This window comes from Nothobranchius furzeri, chromosome 11 (assembly GCF_043380555.1).
Source record: "Nothobranchius furzeri strain GRZ-AD chromosome 11, NfurGRZ-RIMD1, whole genome shotgun sequence".
NCBI classification, from domain to species: domain Eukaryota; kingdom Metazoa; phylum Chordata; class Actinopteri; order Cyprinodontiformes; family Nothobranchiidae; genus Nothobranchius; species Nothobranchius furzeri.
Window position 1 is genome coordinate 52,837,534 of NC_091751.1, and position 27,492 is coordinate 52,865,025.

The 27,492-nt window shown below is 41.0% G+C and overlaps 1 protein-coding gene across 5 annotated transcripts; it reads right to left on the reverse strand.

Annotated features, from left to right (window-relative positions):
* Positions 1-468: 468 nt before the first annotated feature.
* On the reverse strand, positions 469-26,448 carry LOC107383943 (5'-AMP-activated protein kinase subunit gamma-1). 5 transcript variants are annotated; one of them, XM_015956862.3, is made up of 16 exons: positions 26,231-26,448; positions 25,026-25,082; positions 19,433-19,682; positions 8,045-8,271; positions 6,043-6,094; positions 5,355-5,461; positions 4,831-4,912; positions 3,561-3,619; positions 3,447-3,492; positions 3,316-3,370; positions 3,098-3,224; positions 2,751-2,916; positions 2,627-2,664; positions 2,406-2,552; positions 2,234-2,327; positions 469-1,256 (listed from the first exon to the last, which is right to left on the reverse strand). In XM_015956862.3, the coding sequence occupies exons 1-16, from the start codon at positions 26,312-26,314 to the stop codon at positions 1,243-1,245; spliced, it is 1,605 nt and encodes a 534-aa protein (XP_015812348.3). In that variant the 5' UTR covers positions 26,315-26,448; the 3' UTR covers positions 469-1,242. The 5 variants fall into 5 exon arrangements, 1 of the variants encoding a protein (XP_015812348.3); XR_001572810.3 differs by having other exon boundaries at positions 1,052-1,256; positions 2,143-2,327; XR_011515486.1 differs by lacking the exons at positions 19,433-19,682; positions 25,026-25,082; positions 26,231-26,448 and adding an exon at positions 14,126-14,446 and having other exon boundaries at positions 1,052-1,256; positions 2,143-2,327.
* Between the last annotated feature and the right edge of the window lie 1,044 nt (positions 26,449-27,492).

A 27,492-nucleotide genomic window follows, 5' to 3' on the forward strand; every position in this document is an offset into this window, starting at 1 on the left:
ATTAGGTTGAAAAAAATCCCAACAATACCCTTGAAAGGTATTTATTGCATACTGTATTTAATGAGGCACACACACACACACACACACACACACACACACACACACACACACACACACACACACACACACACACACACACACACACACACACACACACACACACACACACACACACACACACACACACACACACACACACACACACACACACACACACACACACACACACACACACACACAGGACCACCTTTAGAGTACATTCAGTGTCCATTTATTTTTCTGCAGCCAGAAAAATAGAAAAAGTTAAACGAGGAACATTCATTCTGCTGAAGTGTAGTTTGTCATGCTTGCACATTTACAGTACATGTTGATCTGATAACAGTTTCTCTTGACATATTGCCACATTATATTTACAAAAATAACAATAAAACTGCAGTTTCTTGAAATATGTTCACACACTCGTAAAAATAAAGCTTTCTGTGACGTTTTTATTTTTTATCCGAGAATGGACCCATTTACAGTCGAAGACGGAGATGAGTCCTGTGGAGCTACAGCCAAGCTAAGCAGGTTGTTTGTAAGGAGTTTAAACCTCTAAAAAACATTTTTACTGTTCAGTAAAAGGAATTCTGGGGAGAAAAAATCTATTTCAACACATCGTAGCCAAAATGACAGAATATCTCAGCAGCAGCAGGTTTAAAAAAAAAAAAGAGAAAAGTTATTTATCAAATGTCTGCAACTTTCTGAAATAAGTTTTTATTGTAAACTTAAGAGGGGGAAAAACAAAAAGGCACAAACTGAGTAATCCATGTTGGCCCAGATCATCACTCTTTAGTAACTGAACCACTGAGGAGGGGAGAGTGTATTTGTGCGACTAAAGTTCACGTTCCTCTTTAGCTGTGGGACATGAAAGCAGCACAGGCGTAGCTACACTGATGGCCGGATCTGTTAGAACCCGTCTCAGACTCGTCCCCACTCCCCCCTAAATGTTATGTTTGCCTGCGGCTGTGTGCGTTTACTTTATATTACATCCGTAACGTGTGCGCATCTCATCGGTGTTCAAAGAGCAAAAATCAACAGTCAGTGCAGAAAGTCCACCTCACTCAGCGTCTAGATGTTTGGACTGGGAGTCTTTACAGCACGCTGATGGCAGGCGTCTCCAGGACCTTCACTCAGACTCACTCAATTCTATTCCCATCTGTCTCAATAAACGGATGCATCGGCCTCTCATTCGGTCAGGTTGTCCTAATTACAGGCAGCTGAGAAGAAAGAGGAAAGATTATTAATAAACAGACGTGATGGTTCTTATTTTCATTGTAATCGGAGAAGTTTGGAAGCTGGATTTAACCGTTTCATCCTTCTAGGTGAGATTGCAGGAAATAATAGTGCTTATTTGCACCAATTTCCTTGGTCATAAAGAACAGATGGGATCATCATCAGACCTTCTGTAAACACTGGGAAAGAAGCCTAAGTGAATCTCCATTAACAGGCGGTGTATATTTTCCCTTAATGTGTTCCTTTAGTCATAAGAAGAAAGCTGTTTGTTTTTTTTAAGCAACACAAAGATAAAGTGATCCCAAGTCCACGTCAGCCCCACTGAACTTTGTTTCAACCCTAACATGCAGCCTCTTCACTCCAAGGTCCGTTCGATGCAGGCAGAGCTGATAACACGTCGATGAGTACCGAGTTAAATTTGGGGAGTTGATCGATGCCGGCGTGCCGTGTTTTCTTCGCCAAGAACTGCACCGACTTTGATCTGATGGTGTTAAGCCCAAACGCACAGCTGCCCTCCAACACCAGGATTGGTAAAATGGTGTAAGCTTCTTATTTTTCTTTCAAGCACATCAATACCAAACATGCTTCACATCAAAGGAACATTTGAGGAAACAAAACGCGGCTACATGGAGTGCAACTGAGCAGAATCCCAAACACACGATGCCTCCACATGTGAGTTATTCCCTTTTAGAATAAAACTGAGATTTTTTTATTGTGTTAAAGAAAACAGCAGGCTGTTAATCTGCACGATCTTTTGTTTTCAGTACAACACTGCCGCACACATTATCGTCCCTCAGGACAAGCAGTACGTTGATCGACATCATGCCGTCCACAGGTCCGGCCAAGAGGCGAGCCCGTGTTGTTTCCTACCTGGAGCAGGGTTAGAGGACTTGAGGGAAGGGAAAGCTCAGGGTCCAGGACAGTGGGGGGAATTGGGGCTACCAATGCTGAGCATCTATACCTGCAGGGCTGAGCACTAGAGCCTGGAGGATGTCTGAAAGAGAAACGATGCCCTCGATACTGGAGTGCTCGTCCACCACCACCAACCGATGCACCTGGAAGTACAAATAAACCAGCTTTCCCTAAATCTGATATCAAATCTTACTTAATTCCTGTAAATGTCTGTGTCCTACTTCTGCTTTGACTATTCTATCCACGATAGTTTCCATAGTTTCCATTTTATGACATTTCATAACTCCTTCAAAGTACTGAGAGCGATGCTTGAGAGCCTGCGTCACGGTGATGTCCAAGTTGTTGTACGTCTTCTCTGCAGCCAGGTTCTGCACACAGACGTGAATCTGTCATGAGACACAAAAACCTCAACACTTTAAAATTATGGAAACAGGAAACTTACAATCACATCAAACTTGGAGTAAATATCCACAACTTTGCCTGCAAGAAAATAAAAAGGGGGTACTTATTATTAACAAAATATTAAAATACAAGGATCAAAATGAAACGATCGTTTGAAACTTCACCCGAGTCGTCCACCACGGGCAGAGCCGACACTCGTCTCTCCACAAAGATGTTGAGTGCTTTGATGATGGGGGTGTCCGGGTGGATGAAAGCTATTTCGTGGTACGTTCCGATGCCCAGCTCACCCAGAGTCTGCTTCATGAAAGCAGGCTTTGGCATCTCACACATCTGGAAACAACAACACCCAACAAGAGGGCGAGAAAATTACAATCAGCACTATTTACTAATCTCATGGTAATTTTCACACACTGACCACAAGGAGGCGCCAAACACAAGACAGTAAACCAAGTCAGAAGGGAAAATATCCCACTTCCCAACTGCAGACAGGTGTGGGGGTTACTGGACTCACAAACAGCTGGAGGAACTTGAGGATCCTCTTGTGAGTGAGAATATAAAGTGCATTCCCCGTGACGGGGTCGATGACAGGCAGGCGGTGAATTTTGTTTTTGATGAGGGTGTACACGGCATCAAACAGGCTGGAAAACACAGAAAATGTGGCCATTTGTTACTGGCATCCAAGTCAGACCAAAAACGGGAAAATCTGCAACAAACTTTAGGAAAAGGCACCTTGCATCCGGTGATATGTTAACAAGAGGTTTAAACGTGGCTTGGAGGTAAACCTCTGCAAGAAAATAATAAAACCTTGTGAGATATTAAACTCCGTTAATGAGGCGGTGGGAATATTCCATAACACTCACCTCGCCACGTCTCAAGTTTATGTTCTTCCAGTTCATAAATTTGCACCTAAAGAGGACAAAAATGAGTTAAGTTAAAGAGCGAGATTAAAGATAAAGATGTGCAGGTCAACCTACCATGGGCGACTTATAGTATCTGTGCAGTATGATGATGAAATCTGTGATTGTCAGCATTCCTGCAGTGAAAACGGCCATTAAAGCAGATCAAATCTCCAAACAACACACAGAAAACACGCCTGCAGGCAGAGAGACGAGGGCGTGGTTCAAACAACACATCGCTGATCCCCCCACCCCCGCTTTATTCTCACATTGACTTGACATTCATTATTCATCACAAGCTGACTCTCAGGAAGGCTGAACAAATCCAACCAGCTCGCCATTTGACTCTAGATAACTGACAAGCCGAGCGAGAGAGAATTCTCACAGATGAGTCATCTCTGTGCTCGATTGCTTCGGACGGCTTTAATGTTTTCTTCAATAAAGAATCATGCTCCACCAGCCATGACCAATTAATACAGAGCCTTCCTTTAGCTGTGACCTCACATGCCAGCAAGAGTCACGTTTTCCATCTCAGCAAAGCCAAACAATTAAGTAAAAATCCAGATTATTTAGTCAATTTATAATCCGTCTCAGATATTTAGTAGACTTGAACGTAAAAACGACTGGGTTTAAGGTTCAAAAGTTTTAATTCAGTCCCAGATTAAATAAATATGTAATTTGTAAGAATTTCTAATGACTTTTAGTGAATATGACTGTGATGAACAGCCTAAGTCATGCCCATGGGTCCCTGGAAGAACAAAAAAATTTATGCAAGTCAAAGGGGCGATAAAAGCTAATTCTAATCCCATTTGTTATGTGCCGCCCATGGATTTCACATATGGTGTCCGTAAAATTTCACGACACATCTTGATGCCAAGAACTCGCTCATTTTTGAACAGGAGCAGAAGTTATTTTAGGTTTTGTGTGAAAATACATGCAGGACTACAAACGTGCATCACCAAACTGACGTCATCAAACCAGACACGGAGGAAAAGCAGGAGCAAAATGTCTGCAAGTTCAGCAAACTCGGAATCCTTTCAGGAGGAAGGACGCATCACAAATCTGGCCACGAGGTAAGCATCAGCTACACTAGGGGAGATTTGTAGTCATGCTAATTATGAATTTTAAAAAGCGATAAATCTCAAAATACGTGACAGGTGTGCTCGAAACACACATCATGACTTTCCATTTAAACAGAACATATGCGAGATTCAGGGCGTAAGACAAAGCAGATTAGAGAATAGCTCTTTAAACCCCGCTGACTTGCATTCATTTTCTCATTCTTCGACCGGACTTAGGCTCCCTATTATCTTATTTCCCAAAATAATAGTGGGAAAAAAGTTCTTACCCACAAAACTTTGCTTCTCTGTGTCCCATAGCGGAGCAGCTCTCACGCCGTTAGCAACCAAGGCAAAAAACGCTTTTTTAACCTGTGGAGAAATAAAATAAAATTAAATTACTCTGTCAGCTGATCATCAAATCAAGCAAAAATCATAATAAAAACTGATCATTTGTCCTAAAGTAAAACATTTTATGGATTACATTTTAAGGGGGTGAAGACCTCACCTTCATCATAACCTATGTGTGGCTTTCCTTCTCCTTCAGACATAGCCCTTAGCTTTAGTTGATGATTTACACACCAAAGAGACAAATCCTTCCTTGGATTAGTGTTTACCAGCTCCAGGACAAAACACCCAAGAGAAACAGTTCAACTACTCCAGCCTGCTTTATCATGCATTAACTAAACCCAACGTTTGGTTTGGAAAGATTAAAAAAAACAAAACTTCATTTTGTTTCTGTAACAAAGTCACATCTGAGCCGGCTGAAGGTTAAGCTGCGATAAAAGAAACTAAAACACAAACTTGAACTAACTTGGAGCGCCGTGTCAAACACAACCAACTTGGAGCTTGTGGGGACGATGTCGTAGCACTTGTGGGATTTCATAAAGCGCATGTAAATGTCGCTCTCTGGCTCAGCAGCTGCAGGGAAAAGAAAAAGAAATGCTTCTTTAGGAAGGAGAAATCTCCCAGGGAATGAGTAATGACAGCTTGGAAAGAGCGCACACACAATTCCAGCATAAACAACCATTACAGCCGTGGACCACTTACAGTCACCTTCCTGTTCCATCTTACAGATAATTACTCTGCTTTAAATGTCAACAAGCACACAAACAGTGGAAAAAACTGGCCTGCAAAGGACTCTGGGAACTAGGATGAATGAGTCAGACGGAGACAGGATAAAGTTGTTTTTTTATTAGACATATTATGGTGACAAACCTTTTGACTCACTTATAACAGAAATTATAAATTATTTCCTAATGAAAATGACTAATAACACGTTTTTCAAGTTTTAAGCAGAGAAATCCTATTTAAAACGGTTATCTATCACCATTAATCACATTTTAAATAAACCCAAAGGATGGTTCTCTTCTGAGCCAAATTGGAGCTGAATCTTTTGCTTTGGGATGAAAAGCGACGCAAATGCGTCTGAAACTGGAAACACCCGCAATCCCCATCACATTCACACCACGATAAGCACAGATTCACAGCAGCACACTTACCATCATCGTCTAGTTCAAGTTTCTCCAGCATACCTTCGAATAATCCGCAGACCTGCGGGGAAACGGGCACAAGTTTGGAGTGAAAGCGCGCACGACCACGCACACAAACAAGAGGAACAACCGAGCGGTGAATTGTGAGGCTTGGTGACTTTTTTCTTCCCCCTGCAGGTCGCAGCAGATCAAAAACAGAGAGGCACCCACCAAACAGCAGTGCAGCGTCGCTTTACAGCCGCTAAATATACACAAGCGACGTGTTCAGCAGAACACACACCCCCTTTCAAACCGAGGTGGATCGGTCCGGATCCGCTCGGTTCGGCTGCGGGAACCGAAGCTGCTCCGACAGGCGAGTGAGAATCAAACCGACGACCACAAATCAGCTGTGGACATAATTAACTACAGCAAAAAAACGCCGCTCACCGCGAGGAAAGAGGCGCAAGAAGGAAGCTGTGCGCCCGAAGGACACGCCCCCTTAACGCAGGAAAACCTGGCTGCCTCTCCATATTAGGAAATCCCAGCGTTGCCTAGCAGCAAGAAGCTGGGGAAGCCTCGTCTTTTCTTTAATACAAACAAAAATCAGCAAAAAGAATTACATTTACACACACGCGCGCGCGCGCACACACACACACGCACGCAGTAATCAAACAAACTAAAGAAAAAATAAACAATGCCTGAACAGCTGCAGCAGGATGAAAGTATGTCACAAACCCTCCAGCTCCCTGCAGGAAATATGCTGTGTCATGCTAAAAGGCTATTCAAAATGTGCTTGGGTCCCCCCCCCTTTTCACTCCCACATCCACAGCACGCTTTTGTAATGGTCAGAAAAAGCCTGCAAAAAGCTCTGGGATGCTTTACAGTCCACCAAAGTCGTCCTCCATTGATGACTCAGCACTTCTAACTATCCCTGCACTTTCATAAATCTGGCCCTGCTGCACCACAGCAGGCATACGACCTGATTTGGTTTTGAAGCAAACCTCCAGAAAGTATTTAATTAATTGCACTTAAAATTATATATATATATATATATATATATATATATATATATATATATATATATATATATATATATATATATATATATATATATATATATATATATAAAATACGGTAAAGTGCAACCTTGTGTGCGATTGGTGAGAGGCAGAAGTAACCCCAAGACCCCATGTTAATATCAGCACTGGTGATGAAATATCGATTCACTAGAATCCACAATCCCTCAGAGAGACTGAGACAGGTCTTCAGATAATACTGTTATGATTCATGCAGCAGCTCTGCTCTAACTGAAGGACTCGAGTCTGATGTGTAATTTTGCCTCCGATAAGATGTCAAAACAAAATTTACACACTCTGTTCTTCTGCGAGGTGCTCTGAGCGAACTGGACAAACATGAAGCTTCAACAGTGCAGTCCAAACACACTCCTGTGACTCTGAGTAAATAAGTGCATGAGTCATGCAAGGAGAATAAGGAAGCTTTTGTAAATTCAAAATAAGGGGGAAAGTTAGCAACACCAACACCATGACTCAGCAGTCTGGTTCTGAATGTGTGCAAAAACAGCATTTTAGCTTTTTGGTTCGACATAACACAAATTCAATATATTTCACCCGTCACAACAATTCAAGGTAATACTTCCATAACAGTGCTAAGTAGTTTTAAAACATGACCAGGAAATCTAATCGGTTGATTTTTTATTTTATTTTTTTATTTCCATCCTGAGGCTGGGACAGGCTTATTAACACACCACTCAAGTGTTTTATTCTTAAGTAAAAAAAAAAGGACAATTTAATAGACTAAACATTTTCATTCAAGTCAATAAATCCTTTAAGCATGTGAAAACCAGAGAGACATGTTTTTTTATCCGTCTCTGGGTTCGGGTGGTCAAAGTAAACAAAGGCATCCCGTTTCTAGTTTGATCCAACCTCAGCGTCTCCAACTCAACAGTCATAATGCAAAACCACATGAAACCTTCAAATGTAGTAACATTTTTACTAAATAATGTGTAACTTACATGTTGTGAGGTAGAGTAGGGAAGCACGGGGCTCAATGAGGGGATCGGGGGTTTAGCACAGGGAAAACTGGGACGCTGTCCTGTGTCTGGGGGTGTGGAGAAGGACTGGGCCCGAGACCTGGGCTCTAGGTGTTCTAGGCTGGGACCACTCCGCTGAGCCTCCTGGCTGAACACTGGCTGGCTGGACGTTTGGGTCGGGGTGGAGGGTGGTGTTGAGAGTCCAGAAGCTGCAGAGAGAAAAAAGGATCAGCTTCTCCTGAAGCTGGAGCTACTGAACTAGAAACCAAACCAGAGGAATCTTATGAATAAAAGGGAGATGCTGTGTGAACCTGGAACACCAGCACTATATTAAAGATGGCTGGAAAACCAATTATATCTATCATGTTTTAGGCTCAAAACCATAAAAACAACATGACTAAGGTTGTGCCAATATGTAAATGTAGGCCGATGTCAATATCCATAAAATATATAACCAATATTCATTGTTATTAATATAATTGAATGTATAAATATGATAATATTTAATATCCACACACACATATGCTTCTGAGTATGAGTAGACTGATATATCAGTTGGCTGCTATTTCCAGCATGTATACATCGACTTTGGCCGATGTCCCAAGTTGAAAATGGCACCTGTGGTTTCTTTATGTTACCAATTATTTTCACTTGCAGTCAGTCTGATAATTTAGGTCACCAAGCAGAACTGGGATCATTACTGAGTGATTTTAAGGACGTTTTGACTCACAATGCTAATTGGATCCATTTACTTACTGTTTTTAATGCTAAGCTAATGCAAAATCAGTACAGCCGGGTCAGGAGAATGACTGGGATGGGTAAAAATATTTTTTTCCTCACTTATCTAATGCTGTATGTCAACTTATCTAATGGACAAATTTTCAATTTTGGGTGGCATATCCCTTTAACACAGAGCAGTGCACAAAGTTAAGATTACAGTTAAACTCCAATTTCAAAAACTGATTAGGCTCCAGAAATTTTGAGCAACAACTGGTGTTATTGGTGACATTTTAGCATGAAAATAAGGTGGAAAATGTCTAGATATCAGCCATGAAAACCGGCACATAAAAATCTGCGTACATATCGTCATCGGCAATGGCAAAACCAATATTGTTCGAGCTCTACTTCTGAGACAGTTAGCATCATTGCCACATGACTGAACAACTACCACTTGGCCACTGCCTTCCCTCTCAAAACAGATACACAAACGGTAAATAGATGGAAATAAACAGTTTTTAAATATAAATTTGGCTTCATTCAGCAGCAGACACTGATTTGGATGATGATGCATTATTCGGGGGACATCAACAGTTCAGAGGAAGTTACCATTTGCCTAAAAATAACATGACAATAAAGAATAAATTCATCACACTCTGGTGAAATTACATCTCTGCATTTGACCCATCCCCATGGGGAGTGGTGAGCTGCAGCAGTGGCTGTGCTAGGGAACTAACTGAGAACTATACCATAAGGATTATTTCTCCTTTTTTTTATAGATACATTTTAAAATTATAATACCTTTATGTGAATATCTGCCCCCCAAAAACACCTTAAACACAGCTGACTTACTGCTGAAAATGCTGATGCTGATAAATAAACAGGTTGATGGTAACATTCTAGTAGCATCTGTCTTCAGATGATCTCTGGGTCACCATAGGAGCCACTGAGCTGAATTTCTGCCATTGATTGACTTAATTTTAATTTCCACACAGAACAGATCAATTTCAAACCATCACACATCCGATCAGGATCAGTCTGACTCTAGACATTCTTTGATTATCCTTATTTTCTTAATTTCTCTCTAAAACAAAAAAAATATTTTCAACTAAGCCTCCCAATTTTTTTTTATTCTACCAAAACATTTACATTTCACTCTAAATGTATTTTTCCGTGGCATTTTAAGCATAAACAAGACCACATCTGTAGTTTCTAAAGTGTCTTTGGTCAGTGATCAAACATCTGATTCAAGGCTTTATTAGCCCCAGTGGGATATACTCCACTGCCCCTGCAGTGATCTGGCTCAAACAAATCCACCAAAGGAAGTCCAAGTCTCATCTCATTTATACATGCAAATTAATGCTGTATGAAGGGATCGATAGTGGGTCGATAAAGCACGAGTCACTGCAGTTAAATCATGCGGGACTAATCCATTGTTGCCGTTCTCGTCTTGTTTCTTCATCATGAGTCAGATCCACATTAAGCTCAGGAGCAACAGTCAGCTGCTGCTGGAGAGGCGTCACACTGAAGGTGTTCGTCACATGGAGGGCGTTTGTCACATGGCCGCCTGCATGCGTGTACACATCAGACATCCTCATCTTCCGATGTGTAACACGCATGCTGCTACGGATCCTCCACAGGGTCATGTAATAAGGGACGTGGATGAAATAGACTTACAAGCTTTCACCACATGATGGCCTCTATTATGATTATTGGTGGTGTGGATTGAAAAGGTTAAGTTAATATTAGCATAGCTGAACTAAGTATTCTCCTTTACTGACATAATTAAACTAGCTATTGCCTATTTAAACAGACCCCTGTGTGTTAACAGCACATTTTTTTTGCCACACTATCTCTTGACATTTAGTTGGCGCTGACCGGCCCTCTTTGGTGTGCCCAGCTTCCGCCGTCTTTTTTTAGCCATGCTGTTGTGGCACATTCCACAGGAGCAGATAACGCAGGCTGCGAGGCCCCTGGTCTATCCAACTACCAGACACAGTCAGGAACCATCCAGAAAACCCCGGAAACACAGTTTCACTTTAATTACCGGCAACTCATTTTAATATAATGTAAACAAAGGACAGGATTATTTTAGTGTGTCGTTGATTTTTAATTACTGGGCAAAACAAGGAATCTGTATTTTTCTAAAATAATTTGAGATGTTCCTCAGAATTTAAGGGCCCAAATAATTCATCAAACTATCTTCCAACAGAGGAACAAAAAAAAAAAATAGCTGCATAAACTGTGCGCATTAGGAGTGTGTCAACAAGAATCTAGTGATACAATATTTATCGCAACACAGGCAAGACGATACAATAAATTGTGATACAAAAGTCAGACGATATTTGCAGTTTTTTAGAATGAAATTAATTTTTAAACTCAGGCCCGACACACCGACCCAGTCCCAATACCCACACATCCATCCTTGCGCCCCTCAATTGCACATTCCTGTCCAGTGGTACAAGTACATAGGGTGAATGTCAAGCCCCCCTTTTGCACCCTCGATCCATATTTCACCAGAGCTTGCATTGGTGCAGACTTTGGCGTAGGGTATTGCCCACAATCCATTGCTACGTGGGAATTTTGAGAGGAAGGCAAAGAAAGTGTCCTTTCTGAAAAAAATGTGTTTTCAAGTATAGGTATCAAAATACTGAATATTTTATAATTGTGTACACATGTAGGCAGACATTTCTCTGTTGGAAAAATGCATTACATGTCTGTTGAAAAATTGTTAACTTGTATTTTCAATTAAATCACAGCAAATTAGCAAACACAGCAACCAGCATCTCCATTTGGGAAGTTGCAAAGATATGATGCAGTGGAACAGGTGGGTGACGCAATGCTCACCGTCCCTATTCTGCAGTTATTTGCACACTTGTTTACTAAGCACTCAAAGCCTTACACACACTTTCTCCAAGTGTACTTCATAGAGGACTGTAAGCTACAGTGTGGGTATTGGGACTGGGCCATCCAGTGTTATTGCGACATCTCATTATACATTTTTGCACGTAAGTTAATAAAAAGAAAGAATGGATACACGTTTGTAAAATATCAATACAGTATCATAACACAAAACCTTGCATTATTTCAGTGTATTGATATTTTCATCCATTTTTGGCCGCTTATCCGGGGTCGGGTCATGGAGGTAGCCTAAGCAGGGAGGCCCATACTTCTCTCTCCCCAGCCACTTGGGCCAGCTCCTCCGGGGGGACCCTGAGGCGTTCCTTCGCCAGGTGAGAGACATAGTCCCTTCAGGGTGTCCTGGGTCTTCTTTTAGGTCTACTCCCAGTTGGACGTGCCCGAAAAACCTCATCAGGGAGGCGTCCAGGAGGCATTCTAACTAGATGCCCGAGCCACCTCAACTGGCTCCTCTCAATGTGGAGGAGCAGCTGGTCTACTCCGAGCTTCTCCCTCTCTCTAAGGGAGAGCCCAGCCCTGCGGAGAAAACTCCTTTCCACTATTTGTATCGGCAATCTCATTCTTTTTAAACAGGTGGACCACCACCCCGGTCTGCCAGTCCAGTGAACTGTACCCAATGTCCACGGGATATTGCTGAGCCGCGTCAGCCAACACGGCCCTACAACATCCAGAGCCTCAAGGAACTCTCGGGTCGATATTTTACTTAGGAGCATATTTTTAAAGATTTTACAATTCAAGAAAACTATAGAGATCTTTTTTTATCCTAAAACAATCTTTTTTAATTATTTTGCAAGTTCAATTAACAAAAACCTGATTTCTGGTTGCTTCCTGAGGCGTCGGCTGAGAGTCACGTGGAGCCACAACCACTAAAAACAACACAAGCCTCATTGGTCGACTAAGTGCAACACAAATAATACTTACTTGGATGAATAAGATACATCCATGCTGGTTAGAATCACTGCACTGATGATCAAATCGGCAACAAGATTAGATTCCTAAAGTGTGCAAGGAGACAATGAAAGCAACACGGTTTTTTTTTGTTGCTTCTGCTGTGTGGAGGATCAAAGGATTCAAGGATTTGGATGAGGTGTCATCAGCTCACAGAAACTCGTGGTCGTCTACAGCCCAACACAGACATTAATCATCCAGATCGGACTCAGCTCCTCTCTTCTACTAAACCAAGGTCAGCTTGGCTCTAAATCTAGAGTTGTGAAGTCATTGAAACAACGGTTAGCTCACTCTGTTAGCTGCACTTCCTGTCAGGAAAACCTGAAGAAATAATCCACATGGAGATTATGCCCTTACACACAGAGAGAAGTCCAAAAATGTAATCTTATAGCTTCAGCTCCATTTTCACGATAAGTGAATCTAGAGGACTTTGAAGTGACATAAAGTAAAGTGATCATTACTTTTCAGTAAAGTAAAAGGAAATTAATAAAAACAAAAAATTCTGCAGTTCCATCTCATTAAAATACACCATCTCTCACCAGCTTGATAACGACTTTATTGAAGGTGCGTCTCATTTGAATTGCCAACTGCTCATCCCTGCAGCTTCACCACCTTTGGCCCAGGTCCTAACACTGTGCAGATGCATGGCAGGCACTCGTGAAACCAGAGATGAGCTGTGTTAGCACCACCTAAACTACATGCAACACCCTTAGTAGTCATAATGAAAAGCATTTAGCTGATATGTTCCACATTAAATCACACCCAGCTTTTTCTCCACTTTATTCAACCAGAAGAAACACCAAGAAGAAAGAAAAGCTGCTTTATGAGTTAGCCAGAACAGAAGTTAATTTCTGGTGGAAAAATAAACAGGTTTAAAGATTTAGTTTGTTTAATATCCTAAATAATTAGGCTAAAATTAGCCTAAAACTGTCAGAGTGAGGAAGTGGTGGGTTGTTTTTGAATCGTTAAATGTGAGGTATCTTGTTTAGAGGCTTAATTATGGTCTTGTTGGCAGAAGCTTTAAATTAAACTTGCCAAATAGTGTCTTGTTTATCTGTGACGTTTAAATTAGAGGAAAAACTGCAAGCCACAAGGAAAAACAGACTAGTGAGCATCCTGACTGAGACAGGCAGATATTAAATTTCCACAGCAAAGCTTTAAATCTCCTGACAAAACCCACCCCCCCGGGGGGGGGGGGGGGGGGGGGGGGGGGATTTCATAGCAACGCAATTTTACTTGACACGCACATTTACTAACCTGCTAGTGATGAGTAATAAGCCAACAAGCCAAAAAGTATTATAAAAGTTGTTAAGTGTTAATTTTAAAGGCTGCACTGTTTCTGCACCAATTATTTAAAGTTCATCAGCAACAAAAACTATATTTTTTAAGCTGAAGATACATGTATTTATTCATGCAGCAGTCGGTATAAATCAAACTAGAAGATATGAGTGAGCTGCAGAGGTGAGACTAAAGCGTTACCAGCCAGACACGACGCCTCGGACTGATGCCTTCCTTCTAGCCCATCGTGCTCTTTTCGTTTCTTGCTCCTCCTCAGGCTGCCAAACCTCTTCATTGGAAGCTGTGGGTCGTTGGCTCAAAACAATATTTGACCATGACCATCTGCATTACGATCAGGAGCAAAAATGACAGCTCCAAACTGATCAGGTATTTTACTTTTGACGCAGACCTGAAATCGGAAGCAAATCCGGTCGATGGAAGATGCTTTAGAGACAAGCTGGTCCACTTTAACAAACGCAGCAATAGAAGCCAAGGCTGCAAATCCAGTAAATTAAAGAATAAAAAAAAAAAAGAAGAAAAAGCTGAGAGCTGAGCCAGCAGGAGGCGGTGTGCAGCTGCTGTACTGATGAGGGAAAAAAGGAAGAGTAGTAGTAGATTCCACAGAGCTGCCGTTGCAGTGATGCAAAGAAACTGGGACAGACCCTTCTCCTTTCAGGAGAGCCAGTGCTGTAAATTGTCAGGTGCAGCTGTGGGGGGCATCTCTTTAATATAGCACACATGTCAGCCTGTAAAAGGAGGCCAGCCCACGAGAGAAACCCCCCTCCGATTGGTTTGGGCTGCATGTTTCCCTGCCCTCCCTCTCTTTTCGTGGAGTAAATTCAGCACAGGAACATCTGCTTCACTCAGTCATCACGTGATGCAGCTTCTACAGGAGCCGACTGTTTCCTGAAGCAAACGTCTTCCTCTAAACCTAACAAATAAAGGTTTCCCCTCTGTTGCTGGTGCAGTTTTGGGGAGCTGACCTTTGAGACCCGCCCCTCTGTCAGATGACGACAGCGGGATGTCCCATGTTCTGTCAGCTGATCAGAAAGCTTCCACTCACTACCAGCTGCTCAAAATAGTCAAAGCACAACCAGTAAAGATCTCAGTTAACATGTTATGCAAGTGTTTCACAGTAACCATCATGCCCAATATCAGTTTTCATGTGATCGATTTATTTAACTGATCGATTTATTTAACATCAGTTTAAAGTTGTCCGATCGTCAGACAATTTGAGTTCAGCCAAATATAAATAATAATAATCCTACCCTTGTAAGGCCTGGATTTAAAGAATGTAGGAGGTCAAAACCGCCCAGTTGCTTTTATTTACTGACAACAATCCAGCTCACAGTGGTAACGCAGAGTGGGAGTGGGGGTGAGAAAGCTGTGAGAGGAGCTCCTGACAGTCTGGTCACTTCCAGATAAGGCTATGGAAACACAACAGCAGCAAGAGGCTGACAGTGTCCAGGCGATGGGAAAACATATTTAGAACCAGCAGGGATGGTGTAACATTCTGGTCATTTTTGTGGACAATGAAAATGCTAATTTGGCCAATAAAAAAACAAAGATTAAAAGGTTTTGGTGAAGGAGCTATGAGAAATGTACCAAATATGAACCAACTGTCTATGTTTGGAAAAACTGCAAATAAATGATGAATGTTAAAGCAATTTATCTTCCCTGAGACATGTTTAAAAGACAAATTAAAGACTGTGCCTTCAGCGCCCCCTTGTGGCTAAAGTAGAAAGTCTGCTATTCATCCACCTAATTTACTACCGTCTTTAAACGTGGTTTCCTAAGAGCCAGAGTTTGGTATATTTTGTGGTCCTGAAGAACAGGTTTTTAGGCTTTTAGGCTTGTTTTCGTTGTACGGATTTCCCCTCCTTGTCTGCATTCCCTTCACAACAGTGCACTGAATTTACAGTCAACCTCTATTATAAAAAAATATCCAACTCTAAAACCAAAATTTTAAAAAGTCATTATCAGTCATTCTGAAGTCAAATTAAAGTTTTGCAGTACATTACAGAAGTGTGTGCTTAAAAATGGTTATTATGGGCAAGTGGAGAACAAAAGAATAGTCAGCCCTAAAATGAATACTTAAAAACACGCCTTTACATAATCAGGACAAAAAAAAGTTAAACCTCCATTAAATGTGTTCTGTATGTTACATTTTCAGCTAAGCATTTATTAAACTAGAGAAATAGGAACACGTTTTGTCTCTGTGAAAAGCTGCTAGTAACTACAGACACAATTTTACAAATTATGATTCAGGATATGAAAAATGTCTCGTGTCTGATTGGCCCAAAGCAATGAATATTTTCTTAGGTTAAAATGCAAAACGCCGTCTAAAGGAAGATTCCGCAGATCCACCTGCCAGACTGAAGTGCCAATAAGGAACTGTGACAACAAACAAGACAGCAGCCTGTAGCGGACGAGATCCTCTACAGACGACACATTGTCACTCCCAGCGCGTCAAAAACAAACGCTTGGTCAGCCACCCTCCACGTCAGACCCCTGACGCCACAAGTGCCCTTTTTCGTTACTTATGTGCGAAAAGGTTTTTTTTCCCTTATTTGACTGCAGATCCCAATGCAGCGTTACACTGACGCGATGGGATGTCTGCAGCCAGGGCACCAAACAAGCTCATTGTACCTGACCTTAACCTTATCCTCTTATTTAACCTTCCCCTCACCCCTATCCTAACCTTAACCATCTTGCTAGCGAACACGTTAGTGATGTGTCGATTGCTCTAAAAGCTGGCTGGAGGCGGGAGGCGCCTCGTCATTGGTCGAGTTTGGACCGAGCCAACGCAAGGGGGAGGTTTCAACTACCACGGTGGAGGTTAAAAATAGAGGGTATTTGTAACCTCCCCCTCACCAGATGGTATGTTCTAACGTTCCCCTTGGGCGGCAAATACGAAAATTGACAGTCAGACTCAGAGTCAGAATGCATGGGAAACAAATGCTTGATCACAGTGAGAGTAACGTTTTAGGTAGCAAGAGGGTTAAGGTTAGGGTGAGGGAGAGGGGAAGGTTATAAATAGTGAAACGTTAAGGTTTAGGTGAGGTTAAACGAGCTGGTTCGGTGCCGCATCAGCGGATATCTAATCACGTCAGTTTTACGCTGCATTGGGATCTGCAGTTACAAAAGGGAAAAACCCCTTTTCGCACATAAGTAACGAAAAAGGGCACTATTGGCGTCTGGGGTCTGACGTGGAGGGTGGCTGACCAAGCGTTTGTTTCCGACACTTAGGGTGTGAGAATGTGTTGCTACAGAAGCTGGTGTTGGATCAGCCATACTCTACATAAACCCGCACTCCGTATCATGAGAGGAGCTTTCATATGGAACCCACAAGGGAAAAAGAAAAGGGGGCAGCTTAGAAACACACTGCCCCATGACTTGGAGGTGGACATGAAGTCGACAGGCTACACGTGGCGTCTGAGATGGTCCAGGTAAATTAGGGATCCACAATGTAAATGTGTGTTTTGTGTGCATAAAATTCAGCTTTAATAATTTTCATTCTATACAAAATCTGCTGCTTTTGGAAGCATTAATGTCAGTATATCGGTATCGGCAAATATCGGTTATCGGCCATAACAGTGACATTACTATCGGACATCGGCCCACAAATTTTATATCAGTGCTTCCGTAGCGTAAATTCACCGATGGCTGGCTCAAGACTGGGACAACTGGAGAGTGCTTGTAGGTGGCCTATTCTCCTGGTGAAGCAACAGGCTAGGACAGAAAGACATCATGTTGTGGAGTTGCTAATGGTTAGCTTCTACTAGCTAAAGCACACTCTGCTCTCTCCTGCCTGAAGAATGTTTACTTTTCCTGTGATGTAGGAGATGTACCCCAGTCAATTTCCTTTCTGCGGCTAATGGAGACGATGAGGTGTTGAGGAACATTTTCACGTTCAGCATGCATGTGCAACTCTGAGTAACCGATCATAGTCCAAAAAGAACAAATATTACACGTTTCGCAGTGAACAAGACCTTTTAGGAATGTTAGACTTTATGAGAAGGTTTGGCTTCACAGATTCAAAATAAAAAAGGGATAAAAGACGAGTCAAGGTTTTTGCACAACTGTACAAACAAATTCTTGTGTGCCGATCTAACCCATCGTTGTTCATTTTTATTTGTACTTGATCACCATTTTCACTAACCATAGTTCTCTTGTATCCACACGATGAGTCAGAAGGGCCGGCACTACGTCTCAAACCGTGTCATAAATGATTAATTCCAAGAATTTGCCTTGAGGGGAGGGTATTAGCTGGAGAGTGTTTTGGTTAGTTCCACAGAAAACAGAGCATGCCTACTTATAAGGCCCTGGCACTGACTGCGCTGTTCCACCCACCTCGGCCAAACTGACCCTCTGCAAGGAAACAAAAGAATCGGTATGAGAACCAGCTAAAATCTATGACTCACTCGTTTGATGAAGGGCAGTTCCATGAAAACAAGGCTGTTTTTTGTTATGCAACGATCAACCACCAAAAAAACACATGGAGACACAAGAGCTGAACATCTGCCAGTCATGTCTGTTCTTCATAAAGCACGGCCTTGTTCTACCTAGTCCCTCTTTTCTCTGCTTCTGCATTGCCATCATTATGTTTTAATGAGCTTCAATGATGGCTGGTAAATGCACGCTGGCTGGCTTCCCACATGTGTGAAGCCAAACCAGGAACTTGAGATAAACTGCCTTTTCAATCCACAGCATGATGTTGTTGATCTGATTGAAGGAGCAAACAAAGCCATTCATCCCTTCTCTCCATCTTAAAGTAGCTGACAGCATGAAGAAGAGGAACAGTTTCTCTGCACTCAGGTGATCAGCTGTCTGATAAGAGAAGTAAACTCGTGACCACGGTGGCTGCAAAGAATAGCAAAGAAAAACAGTGGTTTCCTCTTCTTCTCTAAGGAAACTTCTACTTTTCTCTTTGTACAAAGGTGAAAAATGATGCAGCAACACACTTGAACTCAGTGAAGCCACTGCCGATTTCTGAATGTGGATTAAAAACAAGAACAGGAACCCCCCATTTTTACCTTTATTATTAACTTAACTGCCAACCATTTTCTGATCAGAAAGCCCCTGACTACCAGCGTTTTTGAGCGTTTTACTGTTTTTTGAAGAGTCACAGAACAGTGTGCTGTATGACCACGTAAACACCAAAACTAACAAAAGAAAGCTTACTCATTTCATACGTGAGGAAGAATCAGCACGTTCCTAGCTTTATCCGTTCATTCACAATCCAATGTCAAAGTGTGAGCAGCAGAAGCTTTTCCGGTTAGCACCTCGCTTTTTTCCCAGCAGCGTCCCAAAATGATCTCCTAATTCATGGATTTTCTGCTTCCTGATCATGTGTCGTGTGACACACACGGGTGAAGATCAGCTTTAGAGCCATGTTGCAGGGACTCGCTCCCACGCCGGCCCCGTTGAAAGCGAGTGGTTGGATTTAAAATGATGACTTTAGTTGTCAGTGACAGTTAATGAGTTAAATTCACTCTTTCTACGTACCTTTTCTGGTTCTGGAGAAGATTTTCATGCTTGAATTTGTAGAATTGGGCCGGAAGAGGCCGCTGAGACTTAGGCGATGGGGGGACTTTGGTGGCGAGTTCTGATGGGAGGGGTAGGGGAAGAGAGTCTTGGGTGAAGCCGTGATGGCCTTTGGTGGGGTGGGAGCAGAATGAGGTGTTGATGGGAAACCGGTGGAGTTCTTCACAGAGACTCCTCTGACGGGGCTGGCTGAATGAATCAGACAATCTCCCTGACAGACAAAAGAAAACCGATAAATGTAAAAATAAATTAAAACAGATGTAAGGCAATAGCGACGCACTGAAACATAATGATAATTGATGTTAAGATACTGAATCAATATGTAAAGCCGCAATGGCAAATTTGGAAAACAAATTAGTTTAAAACATTTTTTCTTGCCTCTTAACAACATGCTAACATAGCATAGCTATAAAATATTACGTGGAGATTTTTTTTTTTAAATAAGGAAAAATAAATTAACATGGTTCACTCCCATTTGTCTAGGAACCTCCGAAACATTTTGGACTAAAAGCAACTACTGGACCATCTGGTTGTCGGTCTCGCCAAACCACCGCACTTCCACACTTTCCTGGGACCTCCATTCATTACATACTTGCGTATTTTGCAATGGAACACAACTGGTGTGAGAGGTTCTCCACTCAATAATATCAGAGAAGGAGAAAAAGCCGGCTGCTACCACTTCAACTTTAGGACAAACTACCAGAGTCCCAAAACGAAAAACACCATTTGAAGTTACAGACAAAGAAAGACATTTGGCTGTAGAAAACAGCGACTGGTGTTTAGCGCCATCTCATTTTTTCCGGAATCGCAGGTTTCCAGTTCCAGCAGAAGTGCCTCAGGAAAGATAACAGAGGGGAAGTGTGAATGTTCTGTGAGCGTGTTTGCGTTAAAAACCTAGCTTGTTTGGAGATTCACTATAACAGCTTTAAAAGCATTGTATCAACCTTTTTCTTTTGAGTTTTCATGCAAACAGTTTGTGAATTTCTGTTGCGTGGGTCAATTCAAACTCTGATAGGTGGCAGCAGGTTTTGGTGGCAGCAGGTTTTACTGTCTTAAGTCTGAGGCTCTGTGGGAACCCTGGATGTGTCTTGGTAGCATCTGAACAGTTTCCCAATTAAATTCAGTCTTAAAAATTGCAAATATTGCCTGGCTTCCAGTACACACCCATATAAATTAAAGGTGCATGAAGTAAGAATAATGTAAGTCAAATGTGGGTACTGCTGTTCATGTTTCAAAATAAACACGACTCCTCCCACTCCAGTTCATGAGTTTGATGGCAGTTGCCAGTTACGACAGCGTCAGAAGATTCTAGATGAGTGAAGACGAGTCATACTCAGTAAGTTGATAAGTAGATAAATATGTTTCACTGTAATATTCCGTTACTGGTTATTGAAAAAGTAGATTGACATTTTTCTGTTTCTAATTCACCGTTAGCATTGTTAGCTCAACGTTAGCCTCTTGCCTTCTTCACAGGTGAAGCAAAAGGATATCATGGCTTCTTAGGGGTACAAGAAATAACTTCTGAGTCACTCCTGTTATTGGCTGAGGTTATTGCACGAGCTTACATACTGTAAACAAAGACTACATCCCTCTTTGGTATTTTTGAAAGGAGAAAAACTGACAACCCCCCCAGCCGGCTGAGAATTAAATCTGTTTCAATGCTAGCTTTCTTCCAATATGACTGAGAAAGACGGTCTTGTGATTACTTCACTGTAAAATTGGTACTTAATGTACCTTTAATTTAGAGTTAATATTAGTGTATGATTATGAGGAGACAGCATGTGTAAAAAGCTCTGTAAACAACCTGTGAAGAGCCAAAGTGAAAGACTTACTGTGAAATAGCTCATGACTGCACTTTTCTGGAGTCACTTCTCCTTTTTACACACTGTTGTGATTAGTTAACCACATTGTAACAGTAAGTGGAATCTCATAAAACACAGACTGAGTGTGAGTCTCAAGTGAAGAGCGTGCCCACAGTATTTGGCAAGGCACATGTAGGACGTTGTGTAAAAAATAAAAGAAGACTTATTTTTTCACAATAAATTCAAAATGAACCATGTTTTATTTGTATTTTGGGAAAAAAAAATACAGTTTATGCTTATTAAATATTTGGTGCCAAGAGCCAGGACAATAGGAGGTGTAGGAAGACCTCTTTGATCAACTCTATTTTCGCTCTCAATCAGATTTGTTTTATATAATATGCAAAAGTTTGATGAGAAAAGTTAAATGAGTGCCATTTCAGCATCTACTCATTTTGTAGCAAAATTGGATAGTAAATAAAGTTCATGCAAAAAATAAAAAATTAAATAAAAAATAACTCCCTGAAAGGAAATGACGAAATGCAAAAATTGAATATAATTTAAAACCTTTTCCAATTATCCACGCTTGGTGCACCCATGATGGCACATAATAGCACACTTTGAACTGAAATGCTGCTTTCACTTTGGTCCCCAAGTGGTTTTGAGCTGTTAAAACTGAGTTTCACAGTATGTTCATGTTTGTTTTAATGTAATGTTGCACAAGAACCTGATAATCCCAGAAACTATAGGTTTGGTTTCAATTCAATTCAAAAATACTTAATTAATCCCAGAGGGAAATTGATTGCTGTAGTAGCTCAGAATAATAATAATAATCAAGTCATCAAAGAGTTATTGTATATTACAATGGCTGTTGGCAGGAAGGATCTCCAGTAGCGGTCAGTGTTGCAGTGAAACTGAAGAAGCCTCTGACTGAAGACACTCTTCCGTTGTCGGACAGTCTTGTGAAGAGAATGCTCAGGGTTGTCCATCATTTTCTTGATTCTCTGGAGAATCCTTCTTAGCATTATCTCCTCCAGTGTTTCCACAGTCGTCCCCAGAACAGAACCAGCCTTTTTTATTAGGCTGTTGAGCCTTTTCAGGTCCCTGCTTCTGATGCTGCTACCCCAACAGACGATGGCTGAAGAGATTACACTCTCAACAACAGACTTGTAGAAGATCTGCAGCATCTTGCTACAGACATTGAAGGACCCAAGCATCCTCAAGAAGTGCAGTCTGCTGTGTCCCTTCTTGTAAACGGCTTCGCTGTTCTTTCTCCAGTCCAGTCTGTTGTCCAGGTGAACTCCAAGGTGTTTGTATTCCTCAACCACCTCCACTTCTTCTCCCATGATGGAAACAGTGTTTGACTCCACCCTGTTTCTTCTGAAGTCTAAAATCATCTCCTTTGTTTTGTTCACGTTCAAGGTCAGATGATTGTTTCCACACCATGCCACAAAGCGCTCCACCAGCTCTCTGTACTCAGCTTCCTGTCCATCTCTGATACACCCGACAACTGCAGAGTCATCTGAGTATTTCTGTAGATGACAGGTCTCTGATTTGTACTGGAAGTCTGAGGTGTACAGGGTGAAAAGAAATGGTGAGAGTACAGTCCCCTGTGGTGCTCCAATGTTACTGATCGCCTGGTTTGATGTGCAGTTCTTCAGCCTCACAAATTGTGGTCTGTTTGTCAGGTAGACTTTAATCCAGGCGATAGTTGATGGTTTGCAGGCAAATAAAAAATAGTCATTCAAAAGGGGTGAACACGTCTATTAATGCAAACCTGCAGCACCTTTAAGATGTTGTCAGATGTTTACAACATATTTATAGGGATGATGGCGCCTCTGGGGGCAGGGGTTCACCTGTAAATGGTGGGTTGACGGTTCGAGCCCCTGCTCTGTCCATCTCAGTTTACAATTTTACATTATTTCTCTACATTAACCGGCTAGTATTGAATATTTCGTTGCACACACAAACTAAGTAGTGTAAAATGTCAACTGAAGTGTGTAAACAACCCGTTTGACTTAAACAAGACTGATAAAACGTGTCATTAAAACCAAGTTCATAGATTAAGGTGCAAAGTCTCCTAACTCATTGATTATGGGTCGTCCTTCATTGATCTAACCTTTTTTAATGGGTGATGAGCCACAGCAAATGTTATTCCCTGTAAGTTTTAAGGTGCAGTAGTTTTTTTGTTTTGCAGTAAAAAAAAAAAAACTAAATAGTCGTTTTATCCACAGTTGTTGCTTTACTTTATTTTTCTCAGTGTACTGGTTGATGTCATCCCTTGAATACAGGAAAGTATTTTTATTCTCAATATTTCTGAATTTTTCCTACAGCAGTAGAGGAAATACTCAGTTATGAACCTGTTCCAGCTGGTCTGCATGTTTTGGATCACATAATGGCCATTCGTTATCATTTTTTAGTTAGAAGACGCTACATTTCAAACTTATTCAGGGCCTTTTGCCCACATTTTTAACACTTTGCAACAAACTATTAATTTGAATTGTTTGCAATAAACTCCCATTGTTGAATGTGAAATGTAGCTTTCCAGGAGCAAATGTTACTGGTAGCAAACACTGCTGATGCTCTGCTAAAATTCAAAAAAGCTTTTCCTGAGGCTAAAAGTCATCTTTAAATATTTCAACTTTCCTGACCTTTTGGCATTGAGTTTAAATGTGAGTCAGGGAAGTTCACAAACAGATTTAGTGTAAATAAAAAAAATGCAGCATATTTTGCCACTTTTGGCTAACTGTGTTTGAAAGTCTGCCTTCACAAGGTCGATGTGATGTAAACAGATGGAGAAATCCTTCACTATTTGCTGTGCTGACACCAAACCAAAACATGAGAAGTGGCAGCCAGTCTTCTGGGAGTCAGAGAAAGCCTCCTCCCACTGCCTACTACCTAATCTGGATGTACTAACAACAACAAATCATTTAACCATCTGTGGGCTCTTACACAGTCAAGCATTATAGTATATAGTGATCTCTGGCTGTGAACAGCAAATTTGCAACACAAATAGTTCTATTAATATTGTAGGAACATTAAGAAATAACAGCGAACTGCATGCAACAAAGAGGGGAAAATCCCACTCTGCAGAAAATAAGCTGGTACGGATATGAGCACATCAAGGTCAAACACTGCGTTTGTGACAAGTTAAGTCAAAAAGAGAATTGTTTAGTCTGCTTTCCTGGAACTTAGGCATTTCAGTCTAAAGCAGTCATTTTGGCAATCCACAGAAGCAAGAGCACACACCCATCTTCTGTATTTGCCAACTAAACTCTATCCCATATTGTGCAAGAGCTTGTTGGGGCAAGCAAACCAGCTATCAGCTATTTTGTCTAAATGATCCTCAGCTTTTGCATAACAAAACAGTTTCTGCACTGAAGACATATTACAAAAGATGAACCTTAAATATATGTTTTGGCTAAAACAGGAAGATTATTTTAAAAAATGAGTCCAGACAGTAGGATGAGGCTGCTGTCCTGTAGGAGAAAAATCAATTTGCAGCAAGAGATCAAGGCATGCCTGGGCACAGTAGGCGTAATGTTACTGTTGGCCAAAACGAAATGGCACAAATGAAAAGATGACCTTGTGTAATATTTTGCTCTTCCAAACCAAAATTCCAGTTGATTTAAAGCCAAGCAAACAGATCCAAACAGCCTTCAAAAATCACGTGGGAGGATGAAAAGGCGAGTTTGAGAAAACAAACAGTTGGCAAGTAAATTAAAAAAACGTGACACAAAAGTGATAAAACGTACCGTCTGAGCATCGCTTTTGGACGTCTCCATTTGAGGAGAAGTGAACGCACCAAAGTCCTGCAAAAGAAAAATATCTGTGTGTCAAGGTTAAATCAAATTTCATGAGCGTCTTAACAAGTTAACAAAAAGGGCTAATCAATGGAACATGCTGAAAAAAGCAACATTTTCACTGCTTTGAGAGTTTAAATGTTGAAAAAAAAACATGGAAACAAAATACATAGGTTTCACTTCTGCAAGAAAATGCAAAACATAGCATGCTTCTTTCCCCATTTCAAACGGGTAGGTGCAACATTCCACACTGGGAAAAAAAACATGTGACGCATTGTGGGGGGAAAGTGGTTACTTCATTACAAAGGAATAAAAAAAACAGTGGTTGTGAATCTTCAGTTGTTTTTAATGCAAACAAACAAACAAAACAAAAAAAAAAACTAAAAAAACGACTTTACTATAATGAAGTTAGAGAAACCTGATAGCCATGGCAATTTAAAAAGTGTGAACCATCATTCAGGAAATTGCAACCCGTTTTGGAGTTTTTCCACAGCTGCATATGAAAATGCACAGTTACCAACAAACTGTTGCCTAGGTGTGTGAGTTAACAGTAAAGTGTCTATTTATGCAATATCACGTTAACCGTACCATTTGTAAACAAAAAGGGTTGTGGAAAACTAAACATACAATGGAAACTATAATGATCAGTGCTAGTTTTATTTCTGAGTATAGAACATATTTTCAGTTATTTTTTTCTAAATAGTAAACATTTGTTTTGCTTAAAAGGGGAAATCACATAACAAATAACCTGCAGAATCTGGCGTTAGAATGTAAACAATTGCATCTAAGGGTGTTGCCTTCAATGGCATCCCGTTAAAACCGATGTTACTGCGCCTGCTGATAAAATAAGTCAATAAAAAGTCCAAACAAGTGACACTGTTTATAGAAAACGACCCAGACTCGTTGCGTGGATTGAGAAAGGGGGTAAAATGACATATTTATTGACTTTTAGCAAACGAATGAACTTGGAAGTTGTAACTAACCTAAAAGGAACCACCACTCATGCACGCGCTCATACGAGAGGCAAGATGCAGAAAATGAAAACGGCTAAAATCGTCAGTTTTTTTTCGTCACAATTCTTCAAACAGTTCACCTACGAGGCAATTTATAAAAAGTCACAGTAAGAAGCCAAATTGGGCACTACTTCACCAACTCACTGGCATGTTAATCCGGAGACTTTTCTTCCTTTTTGGCATTTTCTTTGAGCTGTCCTTGCTGGACTCCATCACCGTGCTTCCCATATTTGTATTTTCTCTCTAAACGAGCAAAGCGGACAGCCGTGATAAAGTAATTGCTCACGACAACAGAGCCCCCACATTCGGTTTAACAGCCCCTCTCCTACTGTTACTACGACACCGAGCGAAGAGCAGTTTCAGACACCAGGAAGTAGGCTTGGTTCTGAAAAACAGACAGGGCACACCTCCTTGCGTGAGCTTCAAATTGTTTACAGGTGCACTGCTGCAGTCTGTCACCCTGAGAAATCTGGTCGCGTGTCGTGCTTCCGGGTCTCATCCCAGCGTCTCCAGAGAACACGTAAAGCATCTTCTCGCTTTTTTTTTTACAACACCGTAGACACAAATAAACATGTTCATAACATTTTCAGTTCACTCACGTCTGTAGCCTGTCTGTGGCTGTTTGAAAGTTGCATTATTATCGTAAATTAGCATAATATGCATTTTAAACTAATGGTAATAAGTATAGATCACGCCCTTTTATATTTTCTAATTCTGAAAAAAAAACATACTTTCTTTTTGCATCTATTACTTTCCAAGGAGGAAGAATGACAAAAGGCAAAACCGCGGACATTCTGGTAGGAAATAAAGTTTATGGAGTAACAAGTTTTGGCACAACACCGCCCAGGTCTAACATAAACACCCCCCCCCCCCCCGCGCGCGCCAATGGATGTCAGTATGACTTAGATCGTTACCGTAAAGATGTTTACACATAAATATAATGAAAACAGGTGTGAACAAGCAATATCAATAATTTTATTTATTGTAAACATCATTAAATGCATTTAAACAAGATAAACTTATGATAGACAGAGTAAACATTTATTGTTTCAATAATTTGTTGAATAATAGTTTTTGCTTTGTTAATGAAGTTATAAACTATGACTTTAGAAGTGATACACCCTTATTCAAATCTTTTTTTTTTGTTTTTTTCATTGCTGCCCAAGGGCCAACATTGATGGACATTTTATCCATCTGAAAAGAAACCAAATAGAAACGAAACATTTTAAATAATCAATTTAAAACTGATCTGAACCTGAAAACGTTATTCAGTCAACTGTTGCTAAGAGCCATTGCAGGAACAATCTGAGAACTTCACATTTTTGGAAAAACACTTATTATTTTAATATCTAAGACAGTTTTATGACATCTGCTGCAGACGAACGGTGAAATAGGACTTCCATGGA

Coding starts and splice junctions, on each gene's coding strand:
- LOC107383943 (XM_015956862.3), bottom strand. CDS start 26,314: ATGGGAAGCACGGTGATGGAGTCCAGCAAGGACAGCTCAAAGAAAATG. Junction 4,913..5,354: donor TGTTTGACACGGCGCTCCAA/GTTAGTTCAAGT, acceptor ATTTCTCCACAG/GTTAAAAAAGCGTTTTTTGC. Junction 3,620..4,830: donor AGAGAAGCAAAGTTTTGTGG/GTAAGAACTTTT, acceptor TTTTCACTGCAG/GAATGCTGACAATCACAGAT.